We start from the raw sequence: 20,694 nt of genomic DNA on the forward strand, positions 1-20,694 counted from the left end.
ATGTGCTTTTTAAGGTTATCATAAGGGAACACGAGTTTTTGTCTAAATATAATTTTTAATTAAGGATATTTATGGAAATTTTATCCATCTTGACGTTAGAGCATATTTTTAAAAAAGAGTTATATTAAAGATGCGGATGATGCATGTTTACATATATACATTGTCAATGGAATCAAATCAAAGCATCAGTGAACGGTACCGCCAATTGTAAAGTGAATTCACTGCGGGAATTATTATAAAGACTCTCCATTTGTGAGTTGAATCAACGCCTCCAAGACGAGAGAAAGCTTTCGTACTAGTTACCATAAACAATAAATCTCATCCTCTAGTAGTCTGAACGTTTTGACTCTTTCTTATCGGACTACTATATTGATTTGTGCGGTAGCGTTCTCTTTTCTAGCAAGCGTTGGTTAAACTCATTCACAAATGGTGGTTCGCTTAAAACATAGATTTATCATAGTACTCACATGTCTCTTAATGTATCTTTGTGTGGCTGGAAAAACCCTTCCTTGAGAATTGTTAAGGACACAGATTCAAGAGATCTGCAAAATACAAACTAAAGTAAGGAAATGCATTAAATATTCTTATACAAACCTAATAACTTTTCATTTAAGATTTTTGAAATGAATTTCAGAGTTTAGGATGCATTGTAAACTTCCTAATGTTTCAAAACACTCAATGATGGATAAAAAAAAGGTCATAAGGATAATCACAATATTTATTAACAGTATACAAAAATGATAAATATATTTAAAAAGCATTCTTTTCTGTGTGTGTAAGCAGATAGCTTTGGTGATTTTGTGAAAAGTGATCGGCATACATACCAAACGTATTTAGGCGTTTGTTGGTACGCAATACAAAGTTGTTCAACCAATTTTAGCAAAATCGCAGAACAAAACTTAGCATATTTTCATCTTGAAAAGGTTACTACTCGAGATTTTGCAGCAATGCTTGCGTTTTGCAAACACTATGAGGTGTGGCCTTATGTAAAAGGATACTTTCATTGAATCTGCAGGGTGTCTTTTCGCCCACAATGCTACTCGTACTTTCCACACTAGACCTCTTACCTAGACGTATTGTCATTTCAATGACTCAAACGCTTTTTGGAACTGAGACTAGTTATTCAAACATCCACTGTTAGACAACTAGCGCCATCTATCTCTACTCTGGGAAAATATATTTGTTCCTCAATAATATTCATCTTAAATACTGCTACTTGTAATTTTTCTTTTATTCTTTGTAGATTGTTATCATTTATTCTTTATTTTTGATTCTTTGGTCCATTCTCGTACTTTTAAGTAAATAGTCACCTCTGGCAAAAAGCTGCTCTACTGTTCTTTTATTCTTTACTTACAGCAAATCTGGTAAGTGCGTAGAATATCGAAGTAAAAATAACCAAAAAATAACAACAGCTCATAAGATCTATTTCATATTGTGTCAGTGAAAGTGATTAAAACTAATTTCTTCTGAGAAAATAAAATCGGGAATTTCAAGTTGATTTAGATTTATGTCTAACTTGGTGGAAAAATTAAGAATTAAAAGAGTTCTGTTGATTAATTCAAACATTTTAGCAAATTTACTTTCAGGATAATAAAGTTTATTTACTAAAGCGAGCTTTTAAAGGAACGAAGCTCATCATACTAAATCAAATAAGTTCTGAGAAATTTCAATTTTAATCTTACGTACAGAAGAGTACTTGCAACTAATTGCGTGGTCTTGTCTAATCACGTGGTTGTACATGACGTTTTAATGTTACAGCTTAAAAACTTGGTTTTATTATCACACTGAATTAATATTCGGAACATATTTACTTGGATATATGTAAGTGACGTCACGCGTGTGAGTCGATCCTGATCGACTGTCTCACGCTTGACATCGCATGAAGATATCCAATTCATGCTTAATTAGTGCTTAAAATGAACTTTAACATACTTTTAAATATCGACTGTCTCTCACGCTTGACATCACATGCAGATATCCAACTCATGCATAATTAGTATTTAAAATGAACTTTAACATAGCCTCTTTTGTCCTTAAAGCCTTTTTAAGTCTTGAAGACTATTACTATATTTTTTTATATTTATGAATAAAAAGTACTACTGATTGAAACATATTACAAGTCCGTAGCTTAGCTGTCAGCTGAGGATTTTTTTTCTTTTTGAGTGATAGAAATATTTATATATAATCAAGGCTTATAAGGTACATAATCAAGACAGATAATCAAGGCTGTTAATATAATCAAGGATTCATAAAATTTAAAAAAATTGTTGAACTATCCCTGACAAGTCAATAATTCGAATGAAGAGTATATAAGATCTATTAGTTCGGGATCTAGACTTTCAATTATTGCGGAAAATTTTCCTACTTTATTTATTATTTTACAATCGGGTTGAAAAATTTTTCCGAGCAACAAGATAACAGTAATACATTAAGTTCTCTAAAATATTAGTTATTAAATCATTTTATGTACTTGGAAATAAACATGTTTTTTTTCTTCAGAATTTATGAAGTTAAATTAGTTAGATTTACAGATTTTATTCCTTAATTTTATTTATGGAGTTTCTGGATTTTTCTAGTTGATATAATATAAGTTCCCTTTACCTAGAAAAGATCTAAGTTAATCTTTGAGCTTATCCTGCTTCAAACTAAGATTCTTCTTCTTCTGGACATCATTTGCTTCGATTTCTTTTGAAAGTTTGAACTTAAGATAAATCTTTCGTAAAAATCCCTTTTATTCCCCCGGTAACTGTGCGATCTATCTTAATAACGAACACCTTTACTTTTAATGTATTGCATGCGAACAATTTGAAACGAGAATGATAAATATTGTTTACTGTTAAAAAATAAAGCGTAGAATTACACAGGAAAGAAAATTGAGACGCTAATATCAAGACACATATACTAATGCTTTTTAATAATTCGCAATAAAGATGTAAACTAAATTCCTTCAAAAAGTTTTGAAATACCTATTTTTTTTTTTTACAATAATCGATCGTTTTTAAAGAGTGATACATATTTACAAACATCTTGGGGCAGGACAAATTGAAAGGTTTCGTGTTCCAAAGATTACTTGAGAAATTTGAACCAACAGACGAGATATAGGTAGTTTACAAAAAGTGGATAACATAGATCTAAACTGATAACGATAAATTTTTTCAATAAATTTTTTTAATTTTCTTTCACACGTAATTGAATTTTGTAAATTTACATAGGCTAGTTTAGTGCTCTGGTTAATGTGTTGAGTGCTTTTTTTCATGAGCTTGACTTCTGTATAGTATACTTATTTTATTTTTTTATTAAGTATTAAAGTATTTTTTTCTTTACATATTTTTTGAAATTTTTGATAAACATTTTTGTATAATGTATTGCACTCATATCTTCTGTAGTGTGTAGTAAATGGTTGTTTTTTTCTGGTGTAATTTTGCACAATGATTTGATGAAATTTAATTGTTCAAGGTACCTGTTGCTTGCGATTATTTTCATTTTTGTACAAGATTAAATCTATGACAGGGTTCCCACGGTCCTTGAGAATTTTAAAAAGTGGTAATAAAAATAAAAGAAATTTTGACATTTTTATTTCTGTGTAGCCACCACTAAAAGATGTTTTCAAAAAAATATATATATATTCACGAAAATTTCAGCACCTTACGATGAAAAAGCATATTAAAACAAAAAAATATATTGTAGCTCCACCCTAAATTTACTACCACTTTTTAAATTTTTCAAGGACCGCGGGAACCCTGTATGATTAATTTAAATTTTTTAAAGTATTTTTTTAATGATTATTTTTACCTTAATGTTTTTTGTCAAGGGTACACTTTTCTTTTTGTCTTAATTCAAGTTATTTGCAGCTGTAACTATAATTTATTTCTTTTAATTAGTTTTTTTCTACTAACTTAGTCTTGCTTTTAACTTTTATTATTTTTTTCTGCTTTTGGTTGTAAGATTTTTAGAAAATGCAATTTGGCGTTTTGAATCATGTCCAAAGAAGCAATGTAAAATATTTTTCCCCTCATAAATCTCTTGAAGATAATCTAATATTTTTAAAATCAATGAAATAAGTTATTTTATTAATTTACGTTAAATAGAACCCAAATAGATTTACTATGCACAATTACAACTTTGAAAGAGTGTCACATTTTGAAACCGACACTACTACTAACAATGATTTGACTATCGAGATAAGCAACAGGCTCGTCATGTCACATAAATGCTATCATGTACTCAAAAACTAATTGAAATCTCTTTTTTTAAATTTAAGAACAAAACTTAATGTCTATAAAATACTATTTCGACCTATTTTGCTTCATGGGAATGAATGTTGGACAATAAGCATAGTTACATGAAAATAAATATTGATCTTTGAGTGGAAAATCTTAAGAAAAATGTGTGGTGCATTTCATGAGAATAATAGCTGTTGATCCTTGTTCAATTTTAAAATTTACCAAAAGTATTAGTAACATGATATTGATAAATTCACAAAATGTAATAGACTACGATGGCTCGGGCTTCGATTTCGATCTGATAATATAAATCTAGTAAAAAAGGCTCGCTTTTACTAATCTAGCTAAACAGAAAGCGGGGAAGACAACCAACTAGGTGGTTTGACTTTGTAGAGAAGGGCTTTTACATTTAAAAAAAAGGAAAAGCTGGAAGAGCCTTGCTGCAGATATGTCCAAATGGCAAAGACTATTTATTACAGCCTTGGCCTGTAACAGGCTGTAGTACCTTAAAAGAAGAAAAGTATATTGCATAGGCAGTGAATATTTAGTGCATATAACATAAATATCAGTAGAGCTAAAAATCAGCTGCTAATAACGTTATTTCCACCGTTTGAGAAGTTCTCGTATGCTTTTATAAAGAATCCACATAAGAAAGAAAGTGAGGATAAGCTTGAATAGTAAGAAAATAGCTATATCCCGAGCCGCGATGGCTCAGGGGATAGAGCGTTCGCCTTCCAACGAAACGAACCAGGTTCGAATCCCAGTCGATACGAATTACGCATCCGGCTTGCACCGACCACAGCGTTGACGTGAAATATCCTCAGTGGTAGACGGATCATGGGTTAGAGTCCCCTTGTCGTCAAGCTAACCGTGGGAGGTTCTCGTGATCTTACTCTCCATGTAACGCAAATGCGGGTTAGCTCCATCGAAAAGTCCTCCACGAAGGCAAATTTCTCCCAATACTCGATCCAGGAGTTCTCTTGTCTTCTGGATTGGTTTCAAAATTACAAAGCTACGGAGTTGAACATTAGTAGTCGTAAACCCATAAAATTGGGTCGAGTGTTCAACGACGGTTATAATATAGCTATATAGCTTAAGGGCTTATCCCCCAAATTTGAAACCCAAGACCGAATGCCTTCTTCGACTGTTCGTACGAATGCTACTCTCGGCTCGCACCGACCACAATGCTGATAGTTATTTTGTTAAAATAACAGTTTTGCTAAAATGACAGTAAATATCTTAAGAAACAGACTTGTGATTTAAACAACAGTATTTTTTGCATAATATTCGGTTTTATACTGGCACTCAAACTGATTTTTTTTTAAATATAATTGGGAGAAATATATCAAAGAGAAATTTTGTAAAAAAGACATTTTCTTGATTTAATTTCTGTCTAATTAAACATTTCCAACTAAGTTTTCTGTATGCTACAACGGCTACTAGAATTAAATTTTGAAAAAAGAAATATATCTATTTCTAAAAACGTAAGTCATATTTGAGACACAATTTTATAAGACATAATTTAATAATTTCTAGACATAATTGACAAAATTTAAATCTAGAAAAAGAAGCGTAATATTGTAAAGTTGTTACAAATTATGTTTAATAATAACAATATAATTTTTATTTTAATAATAAAGCAGTAATGGATTTTTTAAAAAAAATTTCTTATTTTTAGACAATCCGAAAATATCCTAAAACCATAAAATGTAACTCAGGTAAATGAGGATGATGCAGCACTTTTTGGTCGGAAAATGAGTTTAGAATGAATTAAACTGATATAAATTTTGCTTTTTCAAGTGCAATAACTTCCAACCGAATTGATTTAAGATTTCATTGTATGATATTAATAAAAATCAATAAACTATAGAATGAAATTCCATGATGATAAAAATCAAAAATGACTAAAAAAATAATTGCTCGATAGTCTGTTAATCATTCATTGAATCGAAAACTTCCAACTCATTCAAAAACTCCTGTTTTTAATGGAAACTGCAATAGTAATTAGCCTGTTATTGAACGCTCAATCAATCTATCGAAAACAGTTACAGTTATAGTCTCTATAAGCGTGAAAAATGTTTTTGTAATGAATCACTTTAAAGTTTCTTAAATGTCATTTTATATACATGCAGTGCGTCAAAGCAAAAAAATGCATAATTTTAATTCATGAAAATTTAAAATAAAGCAATGTAAATTTGTGTAAAAAAATATTCCTTTCTTAATCGATTTTGATCAGAATTCTTAGAAACTTCGTCCCGCATATTGTTTTTGTAACTTCTCAGAAGTAATATAGATGCTAGAAATAAATTTTTTCTCTGAAATCAATAGTTCCCATAGCTATCAAATGCATACCATGAACTTTTATACGAAATTGTCTATGCCTATAAACATCTATTTTATTGCAGCGGCTGGTTGATTTTTTTTTTAAACTTTATGCTACATTTCTGAAACTGCTTTATAGGAATTTTTCTTTGTAATTTTGCTTATATAGACTCTCTAGTGAAATTCTAAAATACAAGAAAAATTCACAAACGATTTTTTTCCCACAACAGTATAAAATTGAAAATACTATTCTTTCTTCGGGCTGGTTCAAAATCATACAAAATCAAACCAAGATGGTATTTTCAAAACTCTTCATCGAAGTTAAGGCCTGCGGCATTTTTCTGCAGAATTCTTGAAAAGTAAAAAATTTCCCAAAAAGTTCGAGTTCAATTTGTATACAGAGGTTCTTTTAAAAAAACATATGCAAAGTTAAATGAATAAAACATGCTCTTTTTTCTACATTCTTAAACTTATATAATAAATGCATTTATGAGAAAAACCTTTTTTTTTTGAAAATATTTTATTTACCCCCAATAATTGTATTCAGCCAAAAAATAAAATTTAGAGAGACAGTATAAAATATAATTTATTATACTTTTATATACCGCATGGTTGTTTTCGTAATTAAGGAACGTGACTGAATTATTTACCTTAGTTAAGGGGTTATATGTACCAGCATGTCTTTGAGGAAAAACAGATTGAGCATAGAATGTTTTTTTTTTTCAAATCTCAAATTTTACAATAAATTTAGAAGGTACGGTATACTTTTTTTCAAAATACTTATAATTGTAAACCCCAAAAAAAGCGGAGATATAGAACCTTGTAGTAGGCATAAGGAGCCTTGTAGTAGGCATAAGGAGCCTTGTAGTAGGCATAAGGAGCCTTGTAGTAGGCATAAGGAACCTTGTAGTAGGCATAAGGAACCTTGTAGTAGGCATAAGGAACCTTGTAGTAGGCATAAGGAACCTTGTAGTAGGCATAAGGAACCTTGTGGTAGGCATAAGGAACCTTGTGGTAGGCATAAGGAACCTTGTGGTAGGCATAAGGAACCTTGTGGTAGGCATAAGGAACCTTGTGGTAGGCATAAGGAACCTTGTGGTAGGCATAAGGAACCTTGTGGTAGGCATAAGGAACCTTGTGGTAGGCATAAGGAACCTTGTGGTAGGCATAAGGAACCTTGTGGTAGGCATAAGGAACCTTGTGGTAGGCATAAGGAACCTTGTGGTAGGCATAAGGAACCTTGTGGTAGGCATAAGGAACCTTGTGGTAGGCATAAGGAACCTTGTGGTAGGCATAAGGAACCTTGTGGTAGGCATAAGGAACCTTGTGGTAGGCATAAGGAACCTTGTGGTAGGCATAAGGAACCTTGTGGTAGGCATAAGGAACCTTGTGGTAGGCATAAGGAACCTTGTGGTAGGCATAAGGAACCTTGTGGTAGGCATAAGGAACCTTGTGGTAGGCATAAGGAACCTTGTGGTAGGCATAAGGAACCTTGTGGTAGGCATAAGGAACCTTGTGGTAGGCATAAGGAACCTTGTGGTAGGCATAAGGAACCTTGTGGTAGGCATAAGGAACCTTGTGGTAGGCATAAGGAACCTTGTGGTAGGCATAAGGAACCTTGTGGTAGGCATAAGGAACCTTGTGGTAGGCATAAGGAACCTTGTGGTAGGCATAAGGAACCTTGTGGTAGGCATAAGGAACCTTGTGGTAGGCATAAGGAACCTTGTGGTAGGCATAAGGAACCTTGTGGTAGGCATAAGGAACCTTGTGGTAGGCATAAGGAACCTTGTGGTAGGCATAAGGAACCTTGTGGTAGGCATAAAGAACCTTGTGGTAGGCATAAAGAACCTTGTAGAAGTGGAACAAGACTAATAGAATGTGTGTCGATCCGGGTCTTTAAGAGCTGCAAAGTTTACGTTTATAGTTAAATGCTAGGGACGTCCAGGTGTAAGAGCGGTTAGCGTGTCTGACTGCAAAGTGAATCCCTCTTAGGTTCTGCTGGTTTCAATCCCGTTCTGGGCATGGATATTTCTCTCTGTGTGGTGTCCTCTGTTGCGTATGATGTGTGAATGTGGTCCACACTATGAGCGGTGGTGTGACGTGAGAAATGTTTGGCCCCTCCGTAACTTAGGTTCACAGGTACCCACTGGATAAATTTAAATGTGCAACACTTCCGACGCCTTCCGAAGTGAAGAACGAAAATTCAGTACCTGCCGTTAGGGAAAAAAAAGTTAAATGTCAGGCTCTCCGCAGAAAGTGAAATGTAATTTAAAAATAAGGTGGGCTGAATGGTTGTAAATGAAGAGTATTGTGATAGAATCATTACATCGTTCAGCAATTTTGGCATTTCACAAAAATTTATACACTATTTTAACGCTTGACAAAATAAGGTAAACATATCAATAACTCAATTTAGCGTATTGGTCCACGGTATCCCTTTTTGGTAGCGTATCGTACGAACAAATAAGATATTCGTACAGATCAAAAAAAATATAGATTAATTTTTGTTATGTTAACTATTTGAGGGTATCTTAATAATAGAAAAAGGAGAAAGAAAATGATGTAAGTATTATGCATAAAAAAATGATTACATTATCCGTTTCTATGGAATGTTCTCATATATCGTGCAACTTAACCTTTCATAGGGCCATTTTTTTCTATTAATATTATGTTAAATTATTTTTGAAATGATTTATAAATAGAAATTTAATTGGCTTTTTACCTAAAATTATTTTGATTTTTAGGAGCATTTTTATTTTGATTAAAATGGGGGTTGAATATTTTCTCACTGTAAAGAATTGCTCATAAACTGATACTCGTACATAACCGAATATATAAATTTTGTCTTTACAACTATAAATAAACTTGACGAAATTATTAAGTATGAACGAACGCATAATTCACAAGAGCAAATAACTCCCCAGTGTTGGCCTCTTTTTTAAAATCACGCTAACATTTACTATTACTCTCGTTTATGCAAACAAAACAAAGCAAAGCTTTTCGTAGGTTTTTATTTTATATTATCTGTAATTATCAGCAAATGGTCACACAAATCATATGTGGGAAAATAACTTCCATTCGATATCTAAAAGTTAAGGAAGTTGGTGGGAGGTATACTTCCCACGGTCTTAATCATTCTTAAATTCGTTCTAAATTAAGGGTTAACTTAATCATTCTTAAATTTGAATACAGGAAACTATGTCCCGCTATAAATGGAAGCATGCATCAGTATAAAACTGTCTAAAGGTTGCAGTTAAGTTGTACCGTATTATGGATTAGGGTTCTGAGTGTTGTGGCTTTAGGCACCGATTTTATGTTTCAACGTGTTGCCGATTATATTAAGAGTGTAATATGAGCGTATGGCCTTTACTAAACCTTCAAAAAATGGGTTAAAAATAACAATTTTAGATTTTTTTGGTAGGTCTAAATCAACGTAGGGGAAAATTATAACTACATTTCCTGACCAACCTTAACAATTTTTTATAAGCCTTTGCCGATAACTTAAATGAAAAGAATACATATAACGCTAGAATATTAAAAGTCAGAAAAAAACAAACTTTATCAAAATCTAAAGAATCACTTTTGAGATAAGGGGACGGAAAACATCAAAACTTGTTTGATTGCCGGAGGAAGTAAAAAAGAGTTGATAGGTGATTATTTCAAATATCGCAAAGTTTCACCAAGCTCTTAAGCCGGTATTTGTTTTTCTCCCCACTTTCCTCACTAGTGATTCGGCAGATTCTCATTGCTTTGTGTTTCTTTTCTTTGGATATTACTTTGAGATCTCTTACTTGCATTCTTTTTTTACTTTAACTTAGATAAGGATTGTAAAATATGTATGAATAATGGATATTAAATGTGTCCCCTATATTCAACGTCCCCTATATCCAACAGACCTTGTTTAGATATATACATTATGTTTTCATACATGCGATATATGTGCTAGTAAAATCTGAGAATCTATAGTTTTATTTTTAGTCGCTGAGCAGTACCATGGGTACAGGGATCTGGAGAAAATTTCCTTCCCCTTCAGATCTATCTCTAAATTGGGGTAATGACTTCACGAGTGAGTGGTGCTGCCACTATCCGAGGGATTCTAAGAGAAGTCTTCCTGACTTAATTTGCAAAAAGCCAATGGTTGACGAGCTTGGATTGCACAAATGTCATAAGAAACATGGTTTCATTTATCGGAATCAAATTAGGGTTTCATTTTTTTAAGTTCAACTAATTTTTTTTTATTTGTAAGATAATAAATAGATAGTATATGTTTGATTAGATAGCATCTAATAATTTTTTTTAAATAAATTCCATAAAATATTTTTAAAACAGATATTTTAATATTGATAAATTATATCTTTAAAAAAAAGTAATGCTTATATACAATGCATCATATAATCAATGATAGAAAATTGACAGAAAGGTAGTTTTAAGAAAAAGAAGGATTGTATTTATTCATTTCTTAGAACAGGTAACTAAGAAAATAAGTTTGGGAGTAATATATTTTATTTCTAATTAAATTTACCCACTTAGTCTCGGATTTTTTTTTTCTTCTTCTTTTATGAGAAGTTCTGAGATAATTACATCGAAAACCTTTTTATTGAGTTATCTGACATTGGAGATTTCGAATTTCATTTCAGAAGTGGACTTCCAAGAAATTTCATTTTATTCAATAATTACAGATTCAAATAACTTTAATTTTTCAATTCACCTTAATTAAAGAAATGTATTATTTTTGAACGCGATTCAAAAATTAGATTTTGTATTTTCTTATAAATCATAATTATTTCTTAAGTATATTAATTTTAAGCTTTTCTGTTATGTGAATTTTACTGGAAATAATGGAATGCTTGCGTATGAAATTAATGAAAATGTCAAAAAATATTTTTAAGTATTCAGCTATGCCTGAAATATTTTAGTACTAAATGTGAATAAATAAAATAAATTTTTTACTGTTCATAAATATTTTTTTATTTGCAATTGTTCCTTATGCTGAAAAATATTGCCCTAATACAGTGGTTTAGTAAATGAAGTCTAGATTGATTACAGAAAAAAAAAATATTTAAATGAAAATTTTTTATACATTTTTGAAAAAATCTAATATATTACAGTATTTTTTAAATTTTTGTTTTTAAAAATCAGTGCTCTTTAAGATATTGTAAAGCGTATAAAAAGAAATTCTGAATAAAAGTTAAATTAAGCTTTTTAAAAGTTAAAACTAATTCGAAACTATGAATTGTATTGTGAGTGATTTGCATTTAACTTAAAAAAATAGAGCTAACATTTTGTTTCCTTTATAAAATGGAGATAATGTTAAAGCGGCATAAATAAAGAAAAAAAAATCTCGGACCAAGTTACTTTTTTATATAATCGAAGTTAAGAAATTTCTTACTTTTTAATTTGGGTGTCCATTTCTTTATCTCTTTCTCGAAATAATGAAATATTTTATACTATATCTCTTAGTTTACGTGTTTTTGGATTTCTTACAATGTTAAGCAAAATAACTGCTATTTTAGAATTGTTCAAGCAAGAAAAACGAAAGTGTGAAACCGTTCTTTTGCTCAATATACACTATCTAGCCATTAATGACCGGACACCCCTTGAAAGGCAGGTGGACTCGTTCTGGCGGAATAAATACGCAACCTGTGGTGGGGGAAAGACCATTACCGGGACGACCGGGTCGTCATTGTATCAGAGGATACACTAATAGATATAAAAATTTATACAACTTGTAAATATTGTAAATACATTATTATGCTATTCTTCTTATTTCACCATGTTATTACATATCTTGTACATATTTTTAATTTATTGTTCTTTAACATGCCATTGACTATAGGGACTTCCCTGATATATAACCTCATAGACAACTAACCAATGTTAGTAAATTCCATTTTTCTTTTCTTTCCTGAGCTAAAGCCACTAGTCACAGTCGCCCTAGGGCCAATAAATAGATGAAGAAGTGAGGTGCCCGCATTCGCGGGCAGGTACTTCGATAAAACACCTATCCAGTCCAGTCCAGGGAAAGACCATTCGCAAGCAGGCGACGGCCATACGAGCGTTAACAGTGAAAATGAGTGGACGGCGAGAGCTGAATGAGGCGGAAAAGGGCATGATCATGGGCTCCCACCGATTTGGTCATTCCATAAGTGGTGACGTCGTGTTGAAATGGGAACGAGAGGAAGTGATAAAACCGCAGTCCCGACCCGGCAAGCCCAAAATAATGTCCGACAGGGATCGACGATCTCTTCGACGTGTAGTGAAGGCAAACCGACAAATGTCGTTGGACACAGTCGCTACCAGCATCCGGGCTGCATCTGGCAGTGTTGCCAGTACACGTACCATTCGTCGGGAGCTGATTGCACAAGGATTCCATGTACGAGCAGCAGCACATAAGCCAAACATCTCTCCATCAAACGCCTGCCACCAATTTCAGTGTTGCAGAGCACGTCGCCAGTGCACAGTAGAGCAATGGAAAAGCTTTATGTGGAGTGATGAGTCACGCCACATGTTGTGGCACTCTGATGGACGGGTGTGGATCTGGCCCGGAGAACGGTACCTACCGGAGTGCATTGTCACCATTGTGAAGTTCGGCGGTGGAGGAATTATGGTGTGGTCCTGTTTCTCATGTTTTGGCCTTGAGCCCTTGGTGTTAGTGCGTGGAACCCTGAACGCAGAAGGGTATAGAGACATCCTGGACAATTCGGCGCTTCCCACCCTGTGGCAACAGTTCGGTAATGGCCCGTTTGTGTTTCAACACAATAACACTGCCATTCATAAAGCACATGCCATCACGGACTGGTTTGATGAAATGGGGGTGCAAGAACTTGACTGGCCATTCCAAAGTCCCCACATCAATCCAACTCAGCATCTCTGGGATGAGTTGGAGCGCCGGTTGAGGGCCAGACCACAACGCCCCAAAACCACCACTCAACTCTTCGCCATGTTACAGGAGGAATGGCGGGCAATACCTGCCACCGTGTACCAACACCTAGTGGATAGCCTTCCTAGAAGAGTTAAAGCTGTGATTCGGGCGCGTAGCGGCCCTACGCCCTACTGACTTGATATGTATCCTCATGTATCCGAAATGAGAGGTGTCCGGTCATTAATGGCCAGATAGTGTACATTCAATTCCGTCAAAGTATGTACTTTCCAAGGCAGTGGTTCCCAATGGTGTTCCGTGGATCTCTAGCATTGCATGGCAAAGTAAAGGGGGATTCCGCGAGTGAGGTTTTTACTTAACTAGTTATGACTTTTAAAAACCTATAATAGGTTTGTATCCACTCAATAATCCATAATTTATTCAATATTATGGTTATTTTTTGAAATTATTTATATAAAATTGCACTTAATTGAAAATGAGAAATTTTAAAGAGTATATTTTTTTCCAATAACAACACATCGAATAAGTTTCGAAACGATTATGCATTTACAAATTATTTTATCACTATTTCTTAGCTGACTTTGAGATTCAAAATAAAATAACCAAATTCAAGAATAAAGAATTTAATTTTTCTCTGATAATCCTTCTCACAATTTATAACAATTATTTTTCAAAAATAATAATTCAGCTTATTTTATTCAATTTGAACTTTAATAGCAAAAAGCGATGCCGTACTGTTGAAGTATTTTCACAATAATACTTTTTTTTGCCAATAGGTGGCAGCATGAACAAGACTTATCGCTGAAAGAATGAAAAATTTTCATTCACGTTAATTGTTTCTTAATAAGAAATTTTTCGTTTTTCAACACCTGCTACTCTAAAACAATCATCCCAGCTTGAATGGGATAGATTAAAAGTAGAAAACTTGTGATCCGTTGTTGAAAATTTCAATAAGCGTTTGCACGTCTGCATCGTTGTAAAAGTATACAGCTTTGAAACCAAATATATTTATTTATTAGTAAAAGTTTACTCTTATTAGTATTTGTTATATTTTCTTAATTTATTTTTAATAAATTTATATAAAGAAGTGCTTGTCCGTTTTTTTTGCTATTCTCTGTATATATAATCCAACAGCTTTCCAAGAAATTTTAAGGAAAACTTTTTTACGAACATCTCTCGATAATCTTAGTAAAATACTAATATCTTTCATTGTTTTTTTTTTTCTTTTTGACTTTCGAAAGATTGTCATTTTTTAATTTTAAAACTAGTCAATAGGATGGCTAGAAAATATTTACAAATGCAACAGTATGCAGACAACAACAAAAATTAAATGTATTAAACTAAGGACATTCTCCAATGTCTGCTGATGGTTTTAATTAGAGCTCTCTGAAGCCTTGGAATGCTCAACAATTGCGCCTTAATGAGGGAAGTTAGTAATTAAATTATGTTTCGAATCTTGTGTGTTGTTTACTTTTGTGTCTAGTTCAAATATTTTGGGTTTAGTAAATAGCTTAAGAATTAGCCTCGCTCTTCAGACACAACCCAAACATACTTTTGAAGCTGTTGGAATTTGATATACATTATTATCATTTGACACTGACGAGTTTGGAGTAATGTATTTAATTTCATCTTATAATATGTTGTATATTATTTTACTTGCTCTATGCCAGTTATAGTTGATATTATTCTAGTTCGGAGAAAAATTTCGATACCCTCGCTAACACATGTTCTTACACCGCCTTAGTATAAGGTATGGTATTTTGATATAATATATATATATATATATATATATATATATGGGTAATTGTTGGCATTTTTTTCCTCAAATTTAAAAATTTTAATAAATTTACAGAATTTGAAGCAGCTCCGTATAAAATGGATTTTCTGAATACTTGTTTAGAATTCAAATTAAAAATTGTATGAGTTTTACAGTTTGCAAATTATTATACCATAAATGAATAAAAAATAAAAGCATCATCAAAAAACGATAAATCACTATTAAAGAAAATTGGTATTATTATACTACTTTTAGTTTGCTGGATAAAAATTTGCAGAGTTTCTGTAATTAAGCATTTACCCTCCTTCTTTTTCTTCGACAATCAAACTTTTTTTTATCTCATCTTCGAAGTTCATACTTTTATATCGAGAGGCTCTTTCCTCTCCATATAAAAGTATGAACTTATCAATGAACGTCAGATCTGATCACCTTAAGATAAGTATGAAAAATCGCATGATATAAAATCTTCTGAAGTTATAAAAAGATTCTTTTATCTCTGGAGAAATATAAAAAAAAAAAAATTAAAAAAAATAAAAAAACCTGTATTAGTACAGAAGTATGTCTATTATTTTGTCCACCCCTATATGACCACGATGAATTTAATCATTGAAAATAGTCTGAGAAGGTACAATATCACCTATTAACCCATTTTTTTGTTTCTCTTGAATCAGTAAATACTGTTTTTCACCTCCTGGCTAAAATGAGCGTTTTGCAAAACCATTTTTCTGCATTCAAATAGTTGTAAGACTACTTCGTATGTATTATATAAATCTACCTTCCAACTACAAAATTTTGGGTTTACGACTACTAATGTTCAACTCCGTAGCCTTGTAATTTTGAACCAATCCAGAAGACAGGGAAACTCCTGGATCAGTACCTCCAGAGTATTGATTTGTTACAGGAACATGGAGGACCTTGCGACTCGACAGATTTAACGTGTATCAGTTACCATTTTCTACACGGGGAGTCTTCAGCCAGCCTGGGATCTAACCCACGAACTTTTGAACATGGGACCAGAGCCCTACCAATCAGGCTATCCCGGCAGACAGTGCAATTTGAAAATTGTCTTGAACAATTGGCTTGAACAATAAAGTATGAGCAAAAATAGGTGCTGTGGGAATTAAAGTGGGTGTGAAATGTATGGGAATGGCCAATTATCTCGTTAAAAACGCATTGGATCAAAAGTCTTAAAATGAATGACTTATAAAGACAATCATTCAAAACCAAATCAAGTCATGATACTACATTAAACTTTTTAATCATATATCCTGTGGATGAAATGGTTCGATTTAAATATCTTGAATAGGAACACCTCTTTTTAATGCCGATTTGGATTTTCCAGAAAAAAGTGCACCGATTTGATCATAGGTGGCGCTGGAGCGGCAAAATTAAGATTGAAGAGAAATCGTTTAGAATAGAGATCTCTTAAAATGCATGTAAAATCGATGAAATAAAATATACTTGTTTAATATATTTTTTTTTCTCATCTTGTGACTCCAAACTTGACCCCTGTCCATGAATTAGGCTCCACTCCCTAAGTGTCCCTCTAGTTCTAGGTAGGAGGAAGAGGAACGAGAATGATTTTATTAAATAGCGTTTTAAAAATATTTGTTAATTTTTATTTTTCGATGTTTCATGTACTTCTCCAGAATTCTCTATTTTAAGCAAATTTTCACTCCATCTTAGTTTTGCAATTACAACGCCACCTATGAAGCAAAACTGCAAACAACTGTCAGTTAAAGTATTTTTTCTCCAAAATCCAAATCTGCAACAAAAAATAGGTGTTTCTATTTAAGATTTTGAAGTTGCCCCGTCTTACTTCCAAGCCTGAGATTAGGGCGGTCAAGTTTGGTATCATTAAATGCATCGTTTGAAAACACCTCACATTAACATTTTTTTGATCCGAAGTATATTTCTCCAGATATTTAAACATTCTATGCTTTTTGGACACTTTTTATTTTTATTTCTATTTCGGACGCTTTTTGGACACTATTTTATTTTGGTGTATATTTTCTTATCTAACCACCAGAGTTATAAATTTTAATATTATTAAATAAAGCTTAGACACAATGTTTGCGAGAATACTTCGTTAATTGGATTCTACTGATCTATCAAATAAGACCAAAATTGATGTACTGAATCCAACAAATATTTAGTATACGGAAAACATTTGTTATTTATGGAAAACGAACTTTGTAACAATTCTAAAAAATATGTTAAGCGAAAAACAACAGCTGAAATAACCTTACTAGATTTAAAATGTGTTTTTCTTAGACTGAGAAAAAAGTGTAAATACAATTACCGTACTATATAGTAATGGCATCTCAAATAAAAGAATAAAATACTGGTATTAAAAACCAAAATATATGGTTATTAAATCATTAGTTTGGTAATTTTTCGGAAATTACGACTTTCAAAGTCTTTTCACAGATTTAGTAAGAAAATACAAATCTGAAAAATAAACTTAACCGAATAAATGTTTTTTTACACCATGTTCTAAGGTATGAAAAAAAATTTCACCACATTTAAAAAATTTTATTGCACATTATAAAACCATTTGTTTTGTTGTTAATTTTACCAAAATCATTATCAAAGTGCTTTGGTAAAAATTACCGAGTTTTTATGGCGCTTCCGAGTTTTTTCTGGGATTGGGAACATGGTAAATTTTACCACATTCTGATAGGTTTGACCAAACTATTTTTTCTCAGTGCAGATACTTTATATAAATTGAATAATATGTCTTATACACTTTAATAAGCTAACAGTAATAGCAGATTTTAAAACAAATAAGTTTCCGTTGATTATATCTTAAGTGTTAGTCTTTCTTTTGTTTCATAGAAATAAACAGTGTATACTTTGAAATATTATGCTAAATGAAAAAGAACTGTTTTAAGTACTCGTCTTAAAACAATCCTAAGTCTGTATCTGGTTATATTAATAGAATTATATTAATAGAATAGTATTTTTTTGTCTGATAATTTTGTTTAAAAGTGAAATAATTTTTAATTACTTGCCCTCTTAAGAAGCTATTCAATAAATAGGTAAATGCATATTTTTAATTAAGCCATGGTTCTAGTATATTATATTTCAAGTACTTGCCTTTTTTACGATTTCAGAAATCAAAACCTTAGAGCATCATGTTAAGTGTAGAATAATTGATGTAAGTAATAAGTATCCGGTATAACATAACACCACTCAACACATAGCTTTCATACTTTTTTTTATTTTCAATGGATACTTAACAGTAATATTAAAACAATATATTGTCTGATTTGTTAAGATCTTGAGAGAAATATTATGAAATCTTGAAGTCCAGCACACTCAAGAATACTAACCTTCCAATAAATAAGTGAAAAAAACAAAATATCATTAAAAATAGAGTTCTTGAAGAGTATGCTTCAAGTATTTACATTTCCTTTCTCTTTTAGAAATTATAAACGTATAAAAATATAAAATTAATAGCTACACATTTTTAACTTGTTCTTTTGCCTTTATTAGTTTATTATTAGCAACATTTGAAAATATATTGTTTTTTGCTTAGCAATGTCACAATTAATTTTTTTTAAAAATATTTAAGAACATCCACCTTTAGTTCAATATTTATTACTCTATATCATTTATTTAAACCTGGAAATTAAAAGTGATAGGAATTTAGAACAGCCTTAGGTAACTAAATAAAGGATTGAATCAAGGAAGGGAATTAAGGATTTTTTTTCTACGCTTTGATTTAGCTAACTTATTTTACAGAGTTTGAATTAAAATTTGGTTATGCAGATAAAAGAAATTATCTACATAAAAGAAACTGAATGTCATAATCATTTCCATAATTTCTTAATTCCCAAATTTTCAGAAACAGAAGGAAAAAAGAAATTACAAATAAAATAAATTCAGAATGCAATTATTTAACTTGACATTTTTTATGAATTATTTAATTAATAGTTTAAATTACTTTGTGGATAAGACAGATAAATTTATAAGTAAAATATATAAATTCATAAATAAATCAAGAAATCTTTATATTTTTTATTACTGAAAAACTTCATAGATGGCGCTTTTAGCGAGAAAAGGAACAAGAAATGAAGGAATAGAAGAGACATCATTTCTACTTCATATATCTTCATTTTAGTCATTCGAGATAAGCATGAGGGATCAATTTATTTTTATTTATCATCGCATCGTTCTTTTCATTTTGATTTCACATTCTTTAAACGTTTAAGGAATTTTTTTCTCCATCCATGTGGAATTTACAGCACGGAAAAGGAATTCTACAAATTAAAATCAATAAGGTTCAAGAGTTGCTTAAATTTATGTTTCGAAAGTAAATTACCAAGACTGACTATCTTCATTGTCATTTATTTTTGAATTGTTAGTTTGGTTTTTTTCTCTGTCCGACTGCACTAGTTTATAAAGAACTATAGGCTTATAAACATACATTTATCTGCTATATTGATGGGAAAAAATCTGAACTTAACGTTTCACATTATAAACTTAATCGCAGCATAAATCGAAATATGACCTTCCTACCATTTCCTACTTAGCAGAGAAGAGGGGTGAACTAGTAATCATTCGAAGTAAACTTTAAAAGGTTGCATAAAAATTGTAGTTTGTGGAGAGAAACAGATTGCAGATTTGAAATCTGCGAGGCAAAAATATCAGATTTTTGGATTTTTTAGACAGGAAAAAAAAATTCTCCTCAATGGATAATTTCATGAAGTATGAAGCAAGCATTTCGAAGCGATCTGACTTAACTTCTCCACCCAGCCAACTGAAAATTTATCAGTGATCAATCAGTTGTTTGTAGCAACAGAGGAATACGCCTCACTTCAAATTAAAATGGTGTGAATAACTGTTTGTTAGTAACAACCAATAAATTCCGATCATTGATTGATTGATAATAGTCAAATAATAAACTTAAGCCTCTGGCTTGAGCATCTCTTTATGGAAGTCCTGAGTTCTTAGTTGATTATCACGCTTGTGTCAGTTGTTTCATTAAACATAAATAATTTATAATCAGCTAGAATTACTAAAATGAAATTTAAACTTTTTCTAAGCGGTGATTTACTGGGGAAATTATGAATTCGGTAAATTTTGACAATCATCTATATTATATGAAACGCTAATGGGTATGTATCAATAAAATCGATGATATTTCTTTTCTCGCGTTGGCAACAGTTTTCATTTTTAATTGATAGGCTTCGGCGCGCAAGAGCACGTAGTGAGCATCATATGGCTAATCTATATTATATAAAACGCTAATACGTTTTAATTGATAGGCTTCGGCGCGCAAGAGCACGTAGTGAGCATCATATGTCTAATCAGGTGAATTCTCACCGAATTATTAAAAAAATTCTCACAAAATTATCTTCATCGAAGTCGATGCTTTACATCCGGTGTTCAGTACTATTTCATATTGTTTTACAACACATGGTTTTAGCCCTCTGGTGGGAAAGACTTTAAAACAAAACTTACAACAGTTACTTTTCTCAACAACT

The 20,694-nt window shown here is 31.8% G+C and overlaps 1 protein-coding gene across 1 annotated transcript in view; it reads right to left on the reverse strand.

Annotated features, from left to right (window-relative positions):
- LOC107457327 (lutropin-choriogonadotropic hormone receptor) overlaps window positions 1-20,694 on the reverse strand; it is a 107,804-nt gene that overhangs the window by 47,499 nt on the left and 39,611 nt on the right. Inside the window, exon 2 of the mRNA XM_043047848.3 lies at window positions 468-542. Within this exon, the coding sequence (XP_042903782.3) occupies window positions 468-542 (75 nt within the window). The remainder of the gene's footprint in view (window positions 1-467; window positions 543-20,694) is intronic.

The sequence above is a fragment of the Parasteatoda tepidariorum genome, chromosome 1, assembly GCF_982258835.1.
Source record: "Parasteatoda tepidariorum strain Cologne lab strain chromosome 1, Ptep-v5.0, whole genome shotgun sequence".
NCBI lineage: Eukaryota > Metazoa > Arthropoda > Arachnida > Araneae > Theridiidae > Parasteatoda > Parasteatoda tepidariorum.